Raw genomic sequence first — 22,147 nt, 5'->3', positions numbered from 1 at the left:
AATTTACGGCCCGGTTGCTAACAGGCCATGGACCGGTACTGGTCCACGGCCTGGGGGTTGGGGACCCCTGCTGTAGTCTACCAACTCTGGCACACCAGCCCCCTTTTCTGCAATGTTCCCCCACTGGCGTTTGAGGGGCCAGCAAGCAACAAATGTGATTGCCTGGCATCTCTACTCGCACATCAGCTAGCCATTCAATAACAGTAATAATAACCCCAGAGAAATTTTCCCACATTGGGAGTTAGACACACCATCAACTATGCTTACATAGCTTCCAAACAACTCTTTCTCCTTTCATTTATATTCAATCATAAAATAGGCACAGAGAGAGTAGCAGGATAGCTTTCTGAATTTTCATGGTGCTCCTCCCCCTCCGCTCTCTCCGTTGAAGAGACAGATTTCTTGCAAAACTTGATTTCAAAGGAAGGCACTGTGTTTTTGTTTCCTTAGCTTCCAGTGTGTGTGAGTGAAAGTGTCTTGTCTGTTTCTGCAAGGAACTGGTATATATGCACCTCTCCTTTCCCTTTTAACCCCAACAACAGCCTTGAGAATTCATTAAGTTTGGGAGACTGTGACTGGTTCAAATGCACTCATTAATTTGAACTGGAGCCTACATCTCCATCAGACACTCTAACCACTATATAACTCTGTCAATGGGAATGATAGCACAGCAAACACTGAAACCTCATAGCCAGAGCCCTCTATGATTTAGTCCAATCTTTTCCTTCATAGACTCTTTAGACTTTTTGTTTTAAATAGGGCGGCCAAGTCCCCAGTCTGGGCAAGGGTTCCCCCGCCCGGGAGGTTCCCAACCCGCCCCCGATGTTATTGGCATGATGACGTCACCTGGAAGTGACATCATCGAGGCGGCGACATTGAGCAGCAACCACTCTAGGCATTTCCGGGAAACTCTATGGTTTTCCCGGACTCTCTAGCCATTTGGGAGGGGAAAACTCTATGGTACAGTAGGTACCATAGAGTTTTTCCCTCCCAAATGTCTACAGCATCCGGGAAAAGCATAGCGTTTCCCCAGAAATGCCTAGAGAGGCTGCGAGTGGCGGTGTGGCATGATGACGTCACTTCTGGGTGACATCATTGCATCGCGTGCGCGCTTTCATGCACATGAAAGTCCCCCCCTGGGAAGCAGAGGGGATTTGGCAACCCTAGTTTTAAGAATGGTAGGTTCCAATCTCTTAGTCATGGCTGATAGCCTCTTCTGTCCTTTTCTCCGCTCCTCAATATAGTTTGGGATACAGTGATCAGACCTATACTCAGTAATACAAATGAGGGTTGGCTACAGCTACTGAACTTCTGAAGAACTGAGTATATTTTTACATTTGGGACAGAAACCCTGAGTACCCAATATGGGGAATTGCCTAGAGCCTTCTGAGCAGATGCCTGTTAGAAAATAACATGGATACATCTTTATCCCAGGGGAATGTTGTAAATTTATGTCTTCATTGACTTTTGAAATTTTTGTTAATCCCATGCCTGAGGAAATTACTGAAACAGGAAGTGACACTTAATGGTCCTGTCGCTTCTTGGGATTAAGGAGAATGGACTATCTACACTATTTGTATGAACATCGACTGGAATTATTCAGCATCAATTGGAACGACTGAGTGTATTTGGAGTGAATTGATGTGTATTTTCAATTGTATGCCTATTTTAATTTGAATCATTGGTATTATTTATGTATTTATTCAATTCCATTCCAAAGCGGGCTCAGGGCGGCTTACATATGAATGGGCATAACATATCATAAGAGAATAATTTGGTAAATTTTGATTCATATTAATTTTGGGTCACAGTAGCCTCTTTTTAGGTCAGGGTTTGTCTCATCTTTGGGTGACCTCTCTCCTTCTATTGGTTGTAGCCCCCAGGTCCTGGCAGGGGATCCCTGGTTTGGGGGGATTCTCCCCACAGCAGACCAGCTGGCCAGCAGTGGAAACCCAATCCCTAAACAGGAATATTACTACATGATGTCTTCAATGTGATGAAATCAAGTGACATCATCGTGTCAGGGACATTTCATGGGGACACTCTGGTTTTGGGGGGAAACTATGCTTTAAGCTCCATAGAGTTGATGTCACTTCCAGGTGATGCAATTATGTCACTTCTGGGTGAAGTCATCTCATCGGGGATGCCCACCCCCAGAACGCCCCCAAATCCTAACACCAGATCAACAAGGGACCTGGCAACCCTAGGTCTTAAGGAAGTAGTGCAATCCTAGATAACAGTTCAGAACGAACTGAAATGTGAAACTTGCTGTGGTTTATTTTATTTATTATTTATTTATCATTCAAATTTATATTCTGCCCTCCCCAGAAGTGAGCTCAGAGCAGATTACAACACAAAAATAAAAACATATAAAAATCAGTACAAACAGCAAATTAAAATCAGTAAAACAGTATAAATGTATAAAACACACGGTTTCTAGCTGGAATCCTTGGTCTCCAACTTCATAAACTGGGCTATATAAGATATCGATAAAACGTCAACAATGGTGTGGGGGCGGGGGCTAAGACCTCTTCGGTTGGGTGTGAGGGGATATTTTTCTAGGCTGTATGTTTTAGGAAATACCTTGATAGTGTTTATAGAAGCTGCAACACACTTTATTTGCAGGGCAGCCATTTGACCCTAGAATGCCCATCACTAATTCCGTCTCCAATGTGATCTGTGCTGTGGCTTTTGGACACCGGTTTTCTGTTGAAGAAGAAGAATTCATCAAGTTGATGGATGCCATTAGCGATATGTTTACATTTTTAAGTAGCATCTTTCATGGTGTAAGTCTTTTACTTTCCTATTATGTCAGATAGGCATTTTCTAGATTTCCTTTCCTTAAGATGAACCATTAAAGATGACTAGGGTCACAGAAGAATTTCAAATATTTATTAGTTGACTGTATGGTTTGAATGGGTTCCGTCAGAATGAGAAGATTTTTGATTTGATAATGAACAATGGAAAAATAGACATCAGTAAGGATGCCTTTTGTTCATGGGGTTGGATTTAAGCAAATTTTTTACACTGTACCTCTTCTGACTGATCAATCCTTTGTTATATTGATTCCGTAGTTTGACTAGGTGATGTATCTTGTATAAATCTACATCTTATTTTACCCAGATGGGCCATGCTGACCCAATAAGAAACATAAGACTCCGTAGTCTATCAGAAATGAATTCATGAACAGCAGAAAGATCATAAAGACAAACAAGGGATGATCAAATGTACCTCTATCCCTGCAATATTCAGCCTTGTTATCACTTCTAGCCAACCAAATGAATATTTTCTAGATTCCAAAGTAATTTCATTGTTCGCTTCCTGGAGTCTGGTAAGATACGCCCCAATAAAGAATGAAGAGGAAGGAAGGGAATGAAGGAGCAAACAACCCATCCCACCAACCCTACCCCAGGGTAATTTATTTTTTGTAAAAAAAAAAGCCCATCAGGAACTCATTTGCATATGAATCTAAAACTATTCACATACATGCATACATGTACCCACTGCTGCAAAGTGTGACATTTTCTAACAGCTGATGGGTGCTTTGGCAATCAATTTTCTAACACAGTCCAGTTTTCTAACACAGAGATACTTACAATAATGAAGAAACACTGGGTTGGATCTAGCACAAGAATCACAAAAAGATCACACAAGGACATAGATGGACCCTTTCCCCTTTTCTCCTCCCATAGCCGATAAATTCAGGTGGGCCTGTAAGGTGCCAGTAAACATCTATACAATTTCAATGCAGCAGACTACCATGGCTTGCCCTCTGGAATCAGTACCACCATACTGATACTATACGTTCAGGTTTAGCAACCCCAAGCAGTCAGAGGAACCTGGTGATGGCTATGGAAGGCAGTTCACACAAAACATGTGACCAACTTCTGGTAATTTGTTTCATTACAGAGAGTCTGCAGGCAGGAAAGGAACCCCAGCAGTGATTTTGCAAACTGAGCCATCTTCTTGTACTGATAGGATTTTGCTTTCATCTTCCTTGCAGCTCTATGAACTTTTCCCACGGATCATGGAATGCCTCCCGGGGCCTCACAAGAAGGCCCTTTCAAGCACAGAGACTGTGCTTTCGTTTGCAAGGAAGGAGATAGAAAGGCATAAGGAGCATCACGCTGTCCATGAGCCGCAGGATTTCATTGATTTCTATCTGTTTCAGATTGAGAAAGTAAGTATGCACCTTCTACATGAAAGCAGATGCGCTCAATAAAAAGGGAAACAACGACAGCAAATGCAAACTGCATTATTTGAAACCCATATACCTCTTTCACTGCATGAGTTTCAGGTTCAGAAAACCGAATGGAGATCTCCTCTCCAGCTCAGAAATTGTAACCTGTTTGTATCACACAAGTGTTGCGTAAGTTGGTGGAATGGGAACTGATCCATCTGAAAGGCAGCATTTTCCAAGTATTGCCTTCAGATTTCTAAGCAACTCAAAAGAAAAGGGTGGAAACCCTTCAGACCAAGGAATAGATGTGTATACACACAAATACACACACACATTTTGGTTACAGCAGTTATTGGTAACCGATTTTTATTAATATATTTGCTTGTGGTAGCGGTGGTTTACCTTGAATGACAACATTTGCCACGAACCAAACTCATGGCATTTGTAGGTTTTTAGTAGAAGTCGGCCCCCTCCCAGCCGAACGGCAGCGCCGCTTTCAGGCTGGGGGCCGGGTTTGCCCTCCCGGAAGGAGGGAAGGCTGACGTCGGTTCCCCGACATACGGGAAGCTGACGGGACGTGGCGTCGGGGCTAAAAAGCCCCGGACCCGCCCCGAACAACGCAGTTCTTTCTGGCTTTCGGCCCGCCTGCCCGCCCTATGCAGTACAGGTTTTACCGGTTGCCTTATTAGGGGCCAGGTAGGAATTTTTTCATTTTCACTGGATTGGCACAAGTGATTTTGTTTTTTGCCTACCTTGTACTGCTGGTTAGTGTAGAATTTTGGGGGAGGAGTTGTTAGTTTGGTCACTTGGCAGGATGAGGTATTGGCTACAGTATTTTAGGGGAGCACCTATGGCTCTGCACCAGTTGGTGCTGGTGGTCTGTACGAACTGCAGATGGACTTTACGGCTCAACGCGGGGAGTGCAAATCACGACAAAGCCTCACTGGGGCGGATCCTTCCAGTGGGTTCGATGCTGGCCTAAGTGGAGGTGGAGTTTGGGCCTGACTGCTCAGCACCAGCCAGATGATATTGGGCTTGTGCTGAGGGCAGGGTGGCTCGCCCTCCCAGGACAAGGCGGGGTCCTGGGTTTGACCCCAGGGCTTGTCCTGTTAGGCCTAGACCTCTTGCTATTCCAGCTCGTTCAAGTTATGTTTAAAAAAGTGGCCTGGTTTTCATCCAACACTGTGTCAGCCTCTTCATTCCGACTGGGGGGGGGGGCAATGTGGCTTTGGGTAGGGTTTCAACTGATCTGATGCTTCCTCAGTACATTTTGTAGAGTCCCAGAGCCATGACTTCAAAGTCAAAATGCTCATAATTTGTTGAAAATGCTATCTCATTTTCTTTACCTCCAACAACAGAGCAAGAATGACCCCAAGTCTACCTACAATGAAGACAATCTGGCAGCATGTATTCTTGACCTCTTCATCGCAGGAACAGAAACAACATCCTTGACATTGCGTTGGGCATTGCTCTTCATGGCAAATCACCCAGACATCCAAGGTAAGAAGGACTTCTATATTGACTTAAAGAAAGGCCTTCCTTATATCCACAAGGTTGTAATTCTTGTAGAGTTACATACTGAGTAGCTAATTAACAGCACAGTCCTATTCCTCCTAAACTGGGAATAAGTTCCAATGAATACAGCAGCACTGAGCTGCAAAGGGAAGTGGTAAGAGAAATAGATGACACTAGGAAAAAAATCCCAAGAATTCTAAGATTTCATGGGAAACCGTGTAAAATGTGTAAAATGAATTATTATTGCCATTTAGAAAGACAAACAAATCAGAACCACAATAAAGACATCTGAGAAAGCTGCTCTGACATAATAGACTGCTGAACTAGGCTCTGGAATTAGGAAATGAAAAGGAAAGGTCCCCTGTGCAAGCACCAATCGTTTCTGACTCTGGGGTGATGTTGCTTTCACAACGTTTTCATGGCAGACATTTTATGGGGTGGTTTGCCATTGCCTTCCCCAGTCATCTACGCTTTCCCCCCAGCAAGCTGGGCACTCATTTGACCGACCTTGGAAGGATGGAAGGCTGAGTCAACTCTGAGCCGACTACCTGAAAACCCAGCTTCCACCAGGGATCGAACTCAGGTCGTGAGATCACTGAGTGATCTTGGGCTAGTCACTCTCTCACCAAAGATACAATGGATGAAAGGTTACTAATATGTGCTGCTCTGAGCTATCTGAAAGAAAGGCAAGATAAGCTTGTACTAAGTGAACAAACAAACAAAATATGCCATAAGAGTTATTACTGGATCTTCATTGTGGTCTCTGTGCAGTCCCACACATGGGTCTTGCCGCAGGCAAAGGAACCATACCTCGGAGTCTCCAATAGCTCACCTAGAGTGTTTTTTGGCGTGCTTTCCGCTCGCCCTGGGGAGCAGGCATCGACTGCGCATGCCTGGAGCAAGCGGAAGGCGCCATTCCCACTCAGTTTCTTCCTTTCCACTGCCCGGACAACACCTGCCTTGCTGTGTTCCTCTCTCCTCAGCTCGTCTTCTCCTGTTTGCTATTGTATTCTCCTTTTTCTCTTACCTTTCATCTATCATTTTTCGTCCTTATAAAAAAAATTAAAAAAAACCCCTCTTGTTTCTGCGCTTTCCTTTCCCTATTTTTCTCCCCTCCCTCCCCGGTCCAGAGCATATGGAAGGGAAAATTACTTTCAAAAAGTGTCGGAGGTGTGGATCTAAAATCCCAACTTCAGACGGACATTCGTACTGTCTTTTCTGCTTGGGTGAAGCTCATCGGGTAGATACTTGCCCTCATTGCGTCAGCTTCGGTAAACAGGCGTGAAAAAACCGAGCGGCCAGACTTCAAAGTTTCCTGCTTGAAAAATCTCTTTGGGCTATGCCCAGCTCTGATTCGCCGCCTCCCCCACACCGAGCAGGAGATTCGGCTGCGTCGGCTGCTCCTCAACTTCACAAGAAGCATAAGTCCGACAAGAGACCATCCAAGCACTCCAACACCGGCCACAGGCTTCGAAGAAGTCTTGCCATACCGATTCGTCCGCCTCTGCCCCAAAGAAATCCCACAATCCAACAAGGTCGGCTCTGATGACTTCCCCGAGTGCCATCACTTCGACCGCTATAGTGACATCAATGGCGTCGGTTTCCACACACTCGGCTCCGATCCAACCTCTTGTTCCACCAGAGCTTTCGGCGCCCTCCGACGTCATCTCCGATATGCCTCATCTCACTCCTCACTCCCCAGCTGTAGTCGAGGTTATACTGGTTCGATCTCACTCGCCCTCGGTCCATAGCGTGGTGCCATTCAACATCCTCGAACCCGACCCCTGTTCGGATCCAACTTTCTCTCAGGAGCATCCCCGGTCTTTGCTACAGCCTGGTTCCTTTCGAGACATCGGAGTTTCTCCTCTCTACAGAGAGTCGTCGACACAGGTTTCCAGCCAGCATGTCCAATCCCACTCACCAGTTCGACGTTGTGATATCCGTTCACGCTTTCCAGTCTACCGTGAATATCAGGACTATTACCAGAGGGGTCGATATGAATATTCCTCACTCTCCAGATCACCATCTCCCAGACATTGCCGGGTGTACCATCGCTACTTCTGTTCCCCCTCGGATGAAGGTTTCCGTCACTCTCAGTACTGTGAATTCGAGGTCACATTCCACAGCCGTGATGTATCAACACCTCGATTCCTTGACTTCGAATCTCCTTGGTACGATGAGCCTTCTCAAACCCGAGACCCGGAGTATCTCTCTTCTCGAGACCGTGAAGCCCTTCGAGTCCCTGAACCTCCTCAGTACCGAGAACATTTATAACCCGCACTGCTTCTGCCACCATATCTGCTGCTCCGGCCACGACTTCTACATCGGCCATGACTTCGACTGCCTTACAAGAAAAGTCTAAACCTTCCGAGGAACGTGCATCCACATCTGCACCTACCAAGCCTCTGTTCTCTCCTGCAACCGAGGAATCCCAATCCGACGGGGACAGCTCAGGCTCTTCTGACTCCGAAAACCTCCTGGCTCTCCTGCCTCGGATTCCACACAGCCAGCCCGTCTTTCTCCATCGGACGGTTCAAAGGCCTACCTTAACCTGATTACTACCATGGTTGAAGCCCTGAATGTTACTCTTCCTTCCGACTCACCCAAGGTTTCTGACATAGTCCATGATCTGGTTCAGGTGGATTTCCCAGTGGGGTCTCTCCTACCTATGTTGCCAGTGCACTTGGAAGGTCTGCATGAGGCCTGGGACAAACCTGCTTCGATTCCACCTACTTCAAAGTGCTTTGACTCCTTGTACAGAGTACATGCTCCTGATTCTAAATTTTTAGCCTCCCATCCTGCTCCAAACTCCATAATCGGGCACTCAGCAACTAAAGCCAAACCATCCAGACACCCTACTCCTCCCAATCGTGAGGGCCAGAAGTTGGACACCTTGGCTCGCAAGATTTATAACCTTGCCTCTACTAATTCCAAGCTTAATAATTACTTGGCTTATTTTGCGGCACGCACATTTAATCTCGCCAGCCAATTTACTCCTCTCATTCCTTCTCTGCCTGAGACTTCTCAGAGAGCTGCATCTAATTTAGTCTCTGAGCTATCACGAGTTTTGAAACAGCAGATTAACACCATCAGACATGCCGTTTCCTGCTCATCTAGAGTGTTCGCTTCATCGGTGACATTGCATTGACACGACTGGCTGAAGTCAACCAACCTGCAACCTGATATTAAACAAAAAATCGAAGACCTACCTTTTGATGGTCTTTGTCACGGGCTTAGGCCAGGTCAGGCAAAGTCCAGGGGCAGTCCAAGGTCTGTAGCTGGTGAGCAAAGAGGGTCCAAGGCACCCCAAACCGACTCGCAGTCCAGGTATCGCAGGTCAGAGGTTCAGAAGCCAAAGTCAGGGGGTCCAGAAGTCAAAGCCAAAGTCAGGGAGTCCAGAAGCCAAAGTCAAAAGCTGACATGGATGCTAGAACATCAGGTAAGTGACCAGTTGCTTCCACAAAGCCTCCTCCCAAAGCCCACAGCTATATAGCCCTCTGCTGGCTGTTGCCCATTTGGGCTAATTGCTGGCTCAGAGAGGCAGCCAGGATCCTGCTGAGACTCAAGCATCCTCACTCCAGAAGGGCCAGAATCCTTTCAAAACTCAGGGCTCAGGGAGCGTCTTGCTCGTGAGCGTGCCGCCCTTCTCCGATCCCTGAGGTCCTGATGAAGGCGGTTACGCACACGAGCCACCCGAGAGGGCGAGGCAGGGGGGCTTGGATCTTCTCCAGCAGGAGGCAGGGGCACTGGTGCAGGTGGCAGGGGCACAGTTTCTTCTGCAGGCTCAGCTTCTTCTGCAGGGTCCCCAGCACCCATGACACTATCCCCCCCCAGGGCCCCCCTCCGTCGAGGGGCCTGGGAGGTCGGGATGGTCGTTGTGGAACCGTTGCACCAAGTCCAGGGCATGAAGATTGTCCATGGGCTCCCAAGACCGGTCTTCTGGGCCGTATCCCTCCCAGTCCACAAGGTACTGGAGGCCTCCACAATGGTACCGGGAGTCCAGGATCTGGCACACCTCATATTCTTCTTCGTCATCCACCAGCTCTGGTGGTGGCGGCAGTGGGGAAGGAGGCCGAGCTGGGTCGGGGGGTGCAGCCGGAACAACGAGGGAGCGATGAAACACAGGGTGAATGCGGAGGTGGGGTGGCAACTGGAGCCTGAAGGCGACGGAGTTTATTTGTTCCATGACGGGGTAGGGTCCACTGAACCGTGCATCCAGCTTGTGAGACCGACCAGGCCGGCGCAGGTAGCAAGTTGAGAGCCACACATGATCCCCCAGCTGCACTGGAGGGCCTTTTTGCTTCTTCTGGTCCGCAGCCCATTTATATGCCTCCTTGGCCCTCTGTAGCTGCTCTCGGAGCAAGTCTTGGCTGGCGCGGAGTTCTTGCAGGTAGGCATCGACGGCGGGGACATTCGTGGGTGGCAGGATTGCCGGGAAGAACCGAGGGTGGTACCCGTAGGTTGCAGCAAATGGGGTCATTTGGGTGGATGAATGGACCGCGTTGTTGTATGCAAACTCTGCTAGAAGCAACAGAGTGGTCCAGTCATCCTGCTGGTAACAGGTGTAACAGCGGAGATATTGCTCTAGCATGGCATTGGTGTGCTCTGTCTGACCATCTGTCTGTGGGTGGTAGGCTGAGGACAGGTGCACTCGAGTACCCAGACTGGAATGGAGGGCTTGCCAGAACAGAGAGGAGAACTGGGGGCCCCGATCTGAGATCAGGTGGGCTGGGAGTCCGTGCAGACGAAAGATGTGTTGCAGGTAGAGCTGGGCCGTCTCCTGAGCTGTGGGAAGTTTCGGGCACGGAATGAAGTGGGCCATCTTGGTAAATAGGTCGACGACCACCAAGATACAAGTCTGACCCTTAGATCACGGAAGTTCTGTGATGAAGTCCATCGAGATGGTATCCCAGGGTCCTGAGGATGTGGGCAAGGGCTGTAACAACCCTGAGGGTTTGGCTGGGATGTCTTTGGCCCGTCGGCAGACGTCACAGGAGTTGACATAACGGGCAACATCGGAGCGAACTCGTGGCCACCAGAATTCCCTTGTCAGCAAGTGGGTGGTCTTATGCTGTCCAAAGTGCCTGGCGGGTAACTAGTCGTGGGTCAGGCGTAGCACTTCTGCCCGCAAGGGCCCGGGCGGCACATAGAGGCGTTCGCGGTGTAGCAAGAGGCCGCCTCGAGTCGTGAACTCGCCTGTTGAGTCATCTTGGAGTGCCTGGAGGTGTTGCTGGACCCAGGGATCATTGGCCTGGCTAGCCCGAATGTCCTCCACGAGTGCTGGTGAAGTGGAGGTGGCTGCAAACTCTGAGGGCGGCAGGATGGGAGCAGCGGGCGCAGTCTCAGTTGAAGCAGGGGCGTATTCCGGTTTCTGGGAAAGCGCGTCTGCTTTCTGGTTCTGGGTATGGGGGATGTAGGAGACCCGGAAGTCGAAGCGGGATAAGAATAGGGACCACCGGATCTGGCGCTGGTTGAGACGGTGGGTGGTCTGGAGGTGCTCCAAGTTCCGGTGGTCGGTGATCACTTGAACAGGGTGGCGAGCCCCTTCGAGGTAATGTCTCCAAACCTCAAAAGCCGCCTTGATCGCGAGCAACTCCCTCTCCCAGATGGTATAGTTCCTCTCTGCAGCAGTGAGCTGGCGCGAGTAATAGGCACAGGGCTGGAGTGGCTGGGACGGCTCCTCGTGCTGAGACAGCACTGCTCCCAGGGCCACGTTGGAGACATCAGCTTCCACCGTAAAGGGAAGCTGGGGGTCGGGGTATCTCAGGAGTGGCCCAGTGGCAAAGCGGATCTTCAGGGTGGAGAAGGTGTTATCAGCCTCTGGGGACCAGCGGAAGGGTTCTTTGGGGCGGAGTAGTTGAGTCAGGGGTGTGGTCAGGGATGCATAGGCCGGGATGAATTGTCGATAGTAGTTGGCAAAACCAAGGAACCGCTGCAGGTCTCTGCGATTATGAGGAGCCTGCCAGGTCAGGACCGTTTCTACTTTTCTCGGGTCCATGAGGATTCCCTGCGGTGACACAATGTGACCAAGGAACTCGACGGAGCACAGGTCAAAGTCGCACTTCTCCAGCTTGGCGTAGAGGCCATGGGCTCGTAGGAGCTGCAGGACCTGGCGGACGTGCTCGGCGTGCTGGGCAGGATTGCGGGAGTTAATTAGGATGTCATCCAGGTATATGATCGCGAAGCGGTCGAGCAGGTCCCGGAATATGTCATTCATGAACCTCTGGAAGACAGCGGGGGCATTGGTCAATCCGAAGGGCATCACCAGGTGTTCGTACTGCCCGTATCGGGTCCCAAACGCGGTCTTCCATTCGTCTCCGGGCCGTATGCGCACCAAATTGTACGCTCCACGGAGGTCCAGCTTGGTGTAGATTTGGGCCCCCTTTAAGCGATCCAAGAGTTCAGGGATCAGTGGTAGAGGGTACCAGTCGCGGATGGTGATCTTGTTCAGGGCCCTGTAGTCATTGCACAGCCGGAGCTCCCCATTTTTCTTCTTCACGAAGAGGACTGGAGCAGACAGGGGAGAGGTTGAGGGTCGGATGAATCCACGTTTCAGGTTCTTGTCCAGAAAGTCTTGCAGAGCTGCCAACTCAGGCTCCGACATCGGGTACAGACGCCCCGCCGGGAGTGGTGCCCCAGGTACCAAATCAATGGCACAGTCATAGGGCTGGTGAGGAGGAAGCTGATAAGCTCCTATCTCTTCAAAGCCATCGGCGAAATCTGCATACTTCTGAGGGAGCTGAGGACCACCACTCGGGATGCCGGCTGCTAGAGTGGTGGGAGGAGTCAGATGGGGGCATGGGTCTCGGAAGCGTAGTTCCTGCTGGGCCCAGTCCACGATGGGGTTGTGCAGCTTCAGCCAGGAAAGTCCTAGAATCAGCGGGAAGCGAGGCATGCGGGCGACATCAAACTGCTGCTGTTCTTGGTGCTGCTGGACGTGGAAGGTGATGGGACAGGTCTCCTGGGTGACGGGGCCAGAACGGAGGAGGCGCCCGTCAATAGCCTCCACCAGCATCGGAATCTCTTTTGTCTGCACTGGGATCTGGTGCTGCTTTACAAAGGTGGCATCTACAAAACAGTGGGCCGCTCCCGAGTCCAGCATTGCATACACGAACAGCCAGCGTCCATCGGGCAGACGGAGTTTGACTGGTAGCAGGAACGGGCCCGGGGTATCAGCCTGCTGTTCGGAGGACCCAGCTAGTCGTCCCAGGCTGGAGGGTCCACTTATGCCTGGGGTGACCTTTTGGCGGCGGTGGCAATGAAGGTCCGGGTATCTGACGCTTAGCAGGGCAGCCAGAGGCATAGTGGCCTGCCATGCCGCAGTAGAGGCACAAATTCTGCGTGCGGCGTCTGGCCTTTCCTTCTGGAGTCAGGCGGGGTCGAGCAGCTGCAAGCTGCATAGGCTCACCCTCGTCTCTGGTACTAGCTGGGATTGGGAGAGAAGCCAAGTGGCACGGCGCAGGGAGCTGGCGCCCTCTGGTCTTGGCTTGGCGGCAACTTTCCAGGCGGCCATCGATGCGGAGGCAGAGGGTGATAAGTTCTTGGAGCGTGGGTGGCTGCTCCATCCTGGCCAGTTCGTCCAGGACTTTTTCTGCCAACCCCTCGGTAAACTGGTCCATCTGGGCAGCCTCATTCTACGCCAAGTCTTGGGCCAGGAGCTTGAATTCGGTGGCATACTGAGCCACCGAGGATTTGCCTTGTTTCAGCGCCCTGATTTTCCGGTTGGCTGTGGCTGCTTGGACTGGGTTTGTGGAGGCAGCAGACAGGTGGGCCTCAAACCCCTGGTAATCAGTCAGTAGGGGAGAGGATGCAACCAGCAAGGGTGTGGCCCATTTGGCCGCCTGCCCCTTTAACAGACTGATGATGAAACACACCTTTGTTTTGTCATTGGGGAAGTCCCGTGCTCTTAATTCAAAGTACAGCCGACACTGCGCTAGGAAAGCAGGAAATTCTTCCACGGCACCCCCAAATCTGTCAGGTGGGGGAACTGGGCACTTGGCTGGAGCACTGGCCACAGGTTGTTGCTGCAAGTGCACTACTGCCTGTGTCAGCTGTTATACCTGGGCTTGGAGCGCAGCCAGTAGTCCTGCGGTTCCACTTGCTTCAGCATCCATCCTGTGGAATGGGTGTTTGTGTGGGTGGAAGCAATCTGTCACGGGCTGAGGCCGGGTCAGGCAAAGTCCAGGGGCAGTCCAAGGTCTTTAGCTGGTGAGCAAAGAGGGTCCAAGGCACCCCAAACCGACTCGCAGTCCAGGTATCGCAGGTCAGAGGTTCAGAAGCCAAAGTCAGGGGGTCCAGAAGTCAAAGCCAAAGTCAGGGAGTCCAGAAGCCAAAGTCAAAAGCTAAAGTGGATGCTAGAACGTCAGGTAAGTGACTAGTTGCTTCCACAAAGCCTCCTCCCAAAGCCCACAGCTATATAGCCCTCTGCTGGCTGTTGCCCATTTGGGCTAATTGCTGGCTCAGAGATGCAGCCAGGATCCTGCTGAGACTCAAGCATCCTCACTCCAGAAGGGCCAGAATCCTTTCAAAACTCAGGGCTCAGGGAGCGTCTTGCTCGTGAGCCTGCCGCCCTCCTCCGATCCCTGAGGTCCTGACGAAGGCGGTCACGCACACGAGCCACCCGAGAGGGCGAGGCAGGGGGGCTTGGATCTTCTCCAGCATGATGCAGGGGCACTGGTGCAGGTGGCAGGGGCACAGTTTCTTCTGCAGGCTCAGCTTCTTCTGCAGGGTCCCCAGCACCCATGACAGTCTTGGCCTCTTTCATGCATCCACTGATGAAGTCCTCACTTCGGTAGATGACGGCCGCAAGAGGGCGAAGCACCTTGGAGTCTCTCAGCCAGCCTCCCAGCAGTTCAATCGACCTAAGCCCTGGAGACCATCTTTTCAGAGGCGTCAACGCTCTCCTAAGCAATCTGATTACTGGAAGAGGAAACCCCCCCCCCCAACAAAAGCAACCCTTCCAACAGAGGCCACACTCTCAGCATACAAAGAAGTCTTCTCAGCCAGCCAAGCAGTCTCTTTGACTCCCCTCTGCATCTCACTCAATAGCTGAATCCCTGCTATCAAACACGTCTTCTCCCGTTCTATCCAACCTGGAGCTCAATCACCACGGACTCTTGGATGCTCACCATAATCTGCCTAGGTTACGCAATTGAGTTCGTTTTGCCACCTCACCACCACTACTTCACTGTTACTCCACCCTCCCCTCATCTCAAACAAGAGATTATGGACTTGCTCCAAAAAATGGCATAGAACCTGTTCCTCCTCACCATCAGGGGACAGGTTTCTACTCACGATATTTCCTGGTGCCCAAGAGGGACAAGCAACGCATTCTGGATCTCAGGAGACTAAACAAGCAGATAGTCTACAAGAAATTCAGAATGATCTCTGTCCAATCCATCCTTCCCCTAATTCCGCAGGATTCCTGGATGGCATCCCTGGATCTTCAGGACACTTATTTCCATGTGACCATCAGACCTCAGCACCGCAAATATCTTCGCTTTGCCATGGGAGAACATCACTTCCAGTATCGATCCCTCCCTTTCAGGCTGTCCACTGCCCCCAGAGTGTTTAAGAAGTGCATGGCAGTAGTCGCAGCTACTCTGCGTCTTCGCAACATTCCAGTGTTCCCGTACATAGACGACTGGTTACTCATCGCTCCCACAGCACATCAACTGGCGAAGAATCTCAAAACAACACTCTCTCTTCTCACCTCCCTGGGCCTGTGTGTGAATGCTACCAAATCTCACCTCACCCCAACTCAGGATCTACAGATCTGCACATCTCCTCATCTAGTTTTTCTTCCCAGGGATCATGCCCACACCATCCTGTCCCTGGCCCAGGAGGTCATACTTACCCCAACGCAAGTGACCAATGTTTATAAACTGGCCCAACAATGCTTGGTTCACACTATTTACTGCTAGCTGCTCCTGATGTAACTTGTGATGGTGTTCCTGAGGTACCCTCTCCTCTGCCTTGATCAACAAGATTAATACCAAGGAAGAGATACGTGGAAGGGGACATTCAGGACCCCAACTTTATCCTAATGAAATGTGTGCATATAAATATAACTCACTCACAAAGACAACGCATCAGATGCCACACCAGACCACCGCACTAAATGATCCACTTACACTTTAATTGACTAGAGACAGAGCAAGATCTCTACCCTGCTTCAAAAACCTCCATGATGTGATTGTCTATTAAATGGTTGCCATTCCCTCCGCCTCTCCGCCTTCCTTTTCCATCCAAGTGCACCGAAACCCCTTCCTGTATTTCTCACCAGATCACCACGGTACAATGAGATTGGCAGATACTGGAAGAAGGGGAGGGACTTGGCTCCATCTGTCACAGTATGAGTATGAAATAAATGTTTTATGAAGTGACTTATCTGTAGTACCGTGATGGACCATTTCAACTTCTGCCCTCCAGGAGTCTCACCCAAGCAATTCAAATGATAGACTGAAATGCTGAAAAGGGGTGGGAAGGAGTATAGCAGTTCAACTGCTGGCCAACTGTCACAATTGGAGGTTATTGGATTTTGGTGGGAAAAGGGTCGGGTCATCTGCTAGTTCTGTCTCTTCTATATACTCTGGTATGTTCACTATTGAGGAAAATACAGTGACCATTATACTTTTTTTCCTCAGAGAAAGTCCACAAAGAAATTGAAGACGTTTTAGGTTCTTCTCAATTATTCCACTACCAAGATCGGAAGAAACTGCCCTACACGAATGCTGTGATTTGCGAGATCCAACGTTTCCGATACATTTTATTCTTCGGGCTCCCCAGACAATCTACAAAAGATGTGAACATGTGTGGTTTTCTTATTCCAAAGGTACAGAATATTCTTATGGTTGCACTTCTGGATATTTATAAAAGGTAGCACTTTGTAAAATGTATATGTATAGAAGAAGAAGAATTTTTTATACCTCGCTTTTCTTACCCGAAGAAGTCTCAAAGTAGCTTACAATCTCATGTATAGGAGCTTCCTGTGTAGTAGTTTCTGAAAGGGAGGTGCTGGAAGATTGGAGGCAGGCAAATGTTGTCCCCACCTTCAAGAATGGGGAAAAGGAGGATCCAGGTAATTACCAACCTGTCAGCTTGATGTCTACACCTGAAAAAGTTTTAGAACCAATCATCAAACACTCAGTCCTGGAGCATTTAGAAAGCATGGCTGTGATTACTAAGAGCTAGCATGGGGTTCTCAAGAACAAGTAATGTCAGACTAACCTTATCTCTTTTTTTGAGAAAGTGACAACTTTGCTGGATCAGGGGAAGGCTGTAGACATAATTTATCTGGATTTTCAGGGTTCCACATGCTATCCTTGTTGACAAGATGGTAAAATGTGGTTTGGATCCTGTTACTTTTAGGTGGAGCTGTAACTGGTTGACAGATTGCACCCAAAGAGTGCTTGTGACTGGTTCCTCATCCTCATGGAGAGAACTGGTGTGCCTCAAGGAACTGTCCTGGGACCTGTTTTGTTCAACATCTTTATAAATGATTTGGATGAAAGAATAGAGGAAATGATTATTAAATTTGCAGATGATACTAAATTGGGAGACAGAAACAGGATACAATAGAAGACATAAACAGGATACAGGATGATCTTGACAAGCTGGAAAACTGGGCTGAAACCAATAAAAAAGAATTTTAACAGGGATAAATGTAAAGTTCTGCATTTAGGTCAGAAAAATCCAGTGCATAGGATGGGGGAGTCAACAGTGTGATGAGGTGGCTAAAAGGCAAATGCAATTTTGGGCTATATCAACAGAAGTATAGTGTCCAAATCAAGTGAAGTTATGGTATAGCTTTACTCTGCTCTGGTAAGTACTCACTGCCGGGGGATGATACAAATGCAAATGGTGATACAAAGGCAAATGCAATTTTGGGCTGCCTTAACAGAAGCATAGTGTCCAAATCATGTGAAGTGATGGTATCGCTTTGCTCTGCTCTGTTAAGACCTCACCTGGAGTATTGGGTTCAGTTTTGGGCACCACATTTTAAGAAGGATATAGACAAGCTGGAACGGGTCCAGAGGAGAGCGACAATGATGGTGAAGGGTCTGGAGACCAAGTCCTATGAAGAAAGGTTGAAGGAGCTGGACATGTTTAGTCTGGAGAGGAGATGGCTGAGAAGTGATATAATCACCATCAAGTGCTTGAAGGGCTGTCATCTAGAGGATGGTGCAGAATTGTTTTCTGTTGCCCTAGAAGGTAGGACCAGAACCAATGAGTTGAAATTAAATCAGAAGAGTTTCCAGCTCAACATTAGGAAGAACTTCCTGACAGTTAGAGTGGTTCCTCAGTAGAATAGGCTTCCTCGAGGTGGTGGAGTCTCCTTCCTTGGAAGCTTTTAAACAAAGACTAGATGGCCATCTGACAGCAATGCTGATCCTGTGGATTTAGGGGGAGGTGTTTGTGATTTTCCTGCATTGTGCAGGGGGTTGGACTAGATGACCCTGGGGGTCTAGTTCAACTCTATTATTCTAAGTGTCAGGCTCTGTTCATTCGTTATGTCATTAACAATTGCCACTAACCATAATCAATAATGCAGGGTGATTCTTACTAACCCAGAAACGGGGTTAACTAGGAGGGGGGGGGAAGAGTAGAAAGCCGTTTCCCAGGACTATCAAAGGTTGCCAAGACTCTTTGAAGCCGACTGTAGGTGCCAGCTTCTCACCTCCTCCCCGGAGGCTCCAAGGCCAGCGCCTCCGGGCAATGTAACCACCAACTGAAAAGATAAGGGGGGAGCGCTGGGAAATGTCTCTCATGCAGAAGCATTCTTTTGTTTTGGGAACCGTGGGGTAGATGTGAATGCTTTGAAGTAGAGGGATAAATAACCATAGTTTGAAAATCTCTATCAGTTCCAATTTTACCTGCTTGCTTGGAGTAACTCTGTAGCGTCCAATAAATGCAACTTTGTTTTAAATTACCAAGTCTGCGTTCTTGTGAGCTTCAATGAACCTGACATTAAGAGAGAGGGAGAAGAAAGCACACTTGCTTGTGAGCCTGATAGGAACCCTCTGGAGGCCTGATTCGGATCCTGGCCTGCACATTTGACACCCCTGCACTAGAGGAAGCCCTGTGCTTACCAATCCTGGCACATAAGAACATAACAGAAGCCATGTTGGATCAGGCCAATAGCCTATCCAGTCCAACACTCTGTGTCACATAAGAACATAAGAGAAGCCATGTTGGTTCAGGCCAATGGCCCATCCAGTCCAACACTCTGTGTCACATGAGAACATAAGAGAAGCCATGTTGGATCAGGCCAATGGCCCATCCAGTCCAACACTCTGTGTCACATGAGAACATAAGAGAAGCCATGTTGGATCAGGCCAATGGCCCATCCAGTCCAACACTCTGTGTCACATAAGAACATAAGAGAAGCCATGTTGGTTCAGGCCAATGGCCCATCCAGTACAACACTCTGTGTCACATAAGAACATAAGAGAAGCCATGTTGGTTCAGGCCAATGGCCCATCCAGTCCAACACTCTGTGTCACATAAGAACATAACAGAAGCCATGTTGGATCAGGCCAATAGCCTATCCAGTCCAACACTCTGTGTCACACAGTAGCCACCCCCCCCCCAGGTGTTTTTTGGCAACCCTAGGAAACAGCAAGTACTAGTATTGAGACAATGACTGGAATAGATCCATATCCTTGTTTGTATGCATCCTGAAGTAAGAATTTCATTCTTCCAGGGTGCCGTTATTTTTCCAGACCTCCACTCCGTTCTTCTTGATCCTACACAATGGGAGACGCCAGAAGAATTCAACCCAAATCATTTTTTGGACAAAGATGGAAATTTTGTGCAAAGAGAAGCATTTCTTCCATTTGGTGCAGGTAAATGCAAAATGTGGTTGATAGCTGTTCATAGGTGTATTTAGGAATATTTTCTTCTTGTACAGAAGGTTCTTAGGACCTGCTAAATGACCAAAACCTTATGACAAATATTAGTACGATTTTGGCTGCTGGATGCTCTGCATGGTGGTGCAAGATTTAAGGCAGAAGCCCAACCCAAGCCCAATGTGAGATCCTTAAGTAATGGAAGGAGGAATAGAACATGGGTCTTTCTGCATGTAAAACATCTGCTTTTCCATGGAGCAGTGACTCCTTCCATTTTGCTGCCTTCTGTGGCAATATAGCACTGCAAATGTTTCAGCTCTGGAAGAAATAGGGTGTCGTCCCCTTGCTGATAATGGGTTAATAATACTGTAACTTCTTTCCTGCTTTGTATTGACAGCAGTTACCACCTTTTGCTTAGTCTGCCTGCCTGCTTGCTGGGAATGGCGTCAATAGTAATAAGATAGATACCTTGGGAACAATAGTATTGTGCTATATGTTATCCAATATTTATGTAATGACCGTGAGAATGCCTTGCTGTTCACTGTGGGAACTGGGGAATCTGGGAACCATGGGGGTCGGGCAAGAAAGCTTCGTATTGGCACACTTTTGGCAAAGTATAACTACCTTGGAGTCAAGACAGTTTCATTCTTGACACAGAATCTGAGTGTGATCTCTGCACCTACCTTAATGCCTTAATAAACAGAACCATTTGAACTCAATGGACTGTTTTTTGAGTGAACAGGGGGGAGGTTGACATAGGGAATTGAATTCTTTCAAGATCCTATGAGAAGGCTGTCCTCTTGAGAAGTCTCACTTTCTATTGGTTGTTGTAGATTTTCCAGCCTTGTGGCCGTGGGTATAGTGAGACCTGACATTTCGCCAGCAACTGTGACTGGCATCCTCAGAGGTGTAACCCAGAAAACTAGAATTCTCTCTGGGTAAAATTGAGAAGAAGCTGGTAGGCAGGTGGGGTAGAGCTGAGTCATTATTTTGTGGGAGCTTCCCGGACTGTGACATGCTAATGGAGGAGCTTACCTGAGGGGATTCTTTTGTATATGGATTGGCTATTGAAATTCTAATCTTATCTGAAATGCTGTTGTAAGCTGTAGGGAATTTTGTGTTCTTCAGGACTGGAAGCCATGTCCTATTCATTTTTAAACTTCCTTCCTGTTGAAATTGTTTTTTATGTTTATGGATTTCAATGGCTTCTCTGTGTAATCTAACATGGTAATTTGATGTCCAGCATTACAGTGGCTTGGAATAAGATACTGTGTCCTGTTTGAGTTAGGCTATGTTCAACCACTCTCTCTTTCCAATCTCCCTTTGAAATTTCTTTGTAAGAGCACTGCTACTCTTAGGTCAGCAACTTAATGTTATGGTTTCTAATGTCAGACTTACATCAATTTATTCTTTGCATCCTCCTGGATGGAACTAAGACCTAGGTTTCCTGTTTCATTACCAAAAGTGGTATCTCCACACCTACTACACCTCTGCATATCACACCTAATCCAATAAAGCCTGCTACTGTTATTCACCTGCTATTGCTATTCGACACCTAAAATCACCTTTATAAAGTTTATATCTCCGGTAGCTCATGTTACGTTTTATGGCACACATGGCCCGGCTCAACAAAGTGACACTTTTGTCAGTTCCAGTCCTCGTAATAAACTCACCCTCTGGTAGTTGTGAATGGGGTTCCATGCTCAGATCATTTTGCCTTGAAAATTCGGCTGGACCTATGGCTTTCCTCCTCCTGTTTAGGTGGCGAACAAATTTATGCTTGCCTGCAGAGCCAACTGGACCCTGAGTGGCTTCAGGAAGCTCTGCGGGATCTGATGCCCCTAGATGAGCTAGTGGAGGACTGGTATTCCCGGCTCTCCATGGCCATCGATGACATCACCAGTGTTCCCTCTAAGCTGAGTTAGCGTGAGCTAGCTCACTGATTTTTAGCCCCCAGCTCACACATTTTTGTCTTCACTCAGGAAGGATGACCCCAGAACCCAATAATTTATGCAGCAGCTCACAACTTTAATGCCAGCAGCTCACAACTTTAATGCCAGTAACTCACAAAGTAGAATTTTTGCTCACAAGACTCTGCAGCTTAGAGGGAACATTGGACATCACCCTCGGTGTCCTCTTTGTTGCCATTTCAAAGCAGCCCCATGGTATACCCTGGAGCTGCAAAGGATGAAACGGCAACTTAGACGACTAGAACGATTGTGGTGGCGTTCTTATCAACATCAGAATGTTACTAGCACCAGCTGTTTTTAAATTGTTTTAAATTTAATTAATTGTAATATGATGATTGCTGTAAACTGCCCTGAGTCTGCCTCAGCGAGGAGGGCGGGGTATAAATGTAATAAAACTTAACCTAAACCTTATGACGAGGAGTCAAAGGCTTCTTTTTTTTTTTTTTGTTATTTATACTTTATTAAGTTTTTCATAAAGCATATCACAGACATTCATTCCGTCGAACGAACAGAGGCACTCATCCTACACCATGTGCACCGCCACCATATATCCTCCTAATCTGAACTGCCTGAACTTAATCGAGTTAATTAGATGCCGGCATGCCAATTCCCCAGCCCAAGCACCCCCAGGC

General features: G+C 48.3%; 1 protein-coding gene across 2 annotated transcripts in view; it reads left to right on the top strand.

Annotated features, from left to right (window-relative positions):
• Nucleotides 1–22,147, top strand: part of LOC132574446 (cytochrome P450 2J2-like) — a 39,167-nt gene that overhangs the window by 14,105 nt on the left and 2,915 nt on the right. Inside the window, exons 4-8 of one of the 2 annotated variants that reach the window (XM_060242801.1) lie at nt 2,626–2,786; nt 4,004–4,180; nt 5,539–5,680; nt 16,342–16,529; nt 19,401–19,542. In XM_060242801.1, coding sequence (XP_060098784.1) covers nt 2,626–2,786; nt 4,004–4,180; nt 5,539–5,680; nt 16,342–16,529; nt 19,401–19,542 — 810 coding nt within the window. The remainder of the gene's footprint in view (nt 1–2,625; nt 2,787–4,003; nt 4,181–5,538; nt 5,681–16,341; nt 16,530–19,400; nt 19,543–22,147) is intronic. The other variant, XM_060242800.1, reaches the window with a different exon arrangement.

The sequence above is a fragment of the Heteronotia binoei genome, chromosome 6 (genome assembly GCF_032191835.1).
Source record: "Heteronotia binoei isolate CCM8104 ecotype False Entrance Well chromosome 6, APGP_CSIRO_Hbin_v1, whole genome shotgun sequence".
Classification (NCBI taxonomy): domain Eukaryota; kingdom Metazoa; phylum Chordata; class Lepidosauria; order Squamata; family Gekkonidae; genus Heteronotia; species Heteronotia binoei.
Note: the sequence above shows the minus strand (reverse complement) of the source record. Positions and strands in the feature narration are given on the sequence as shown.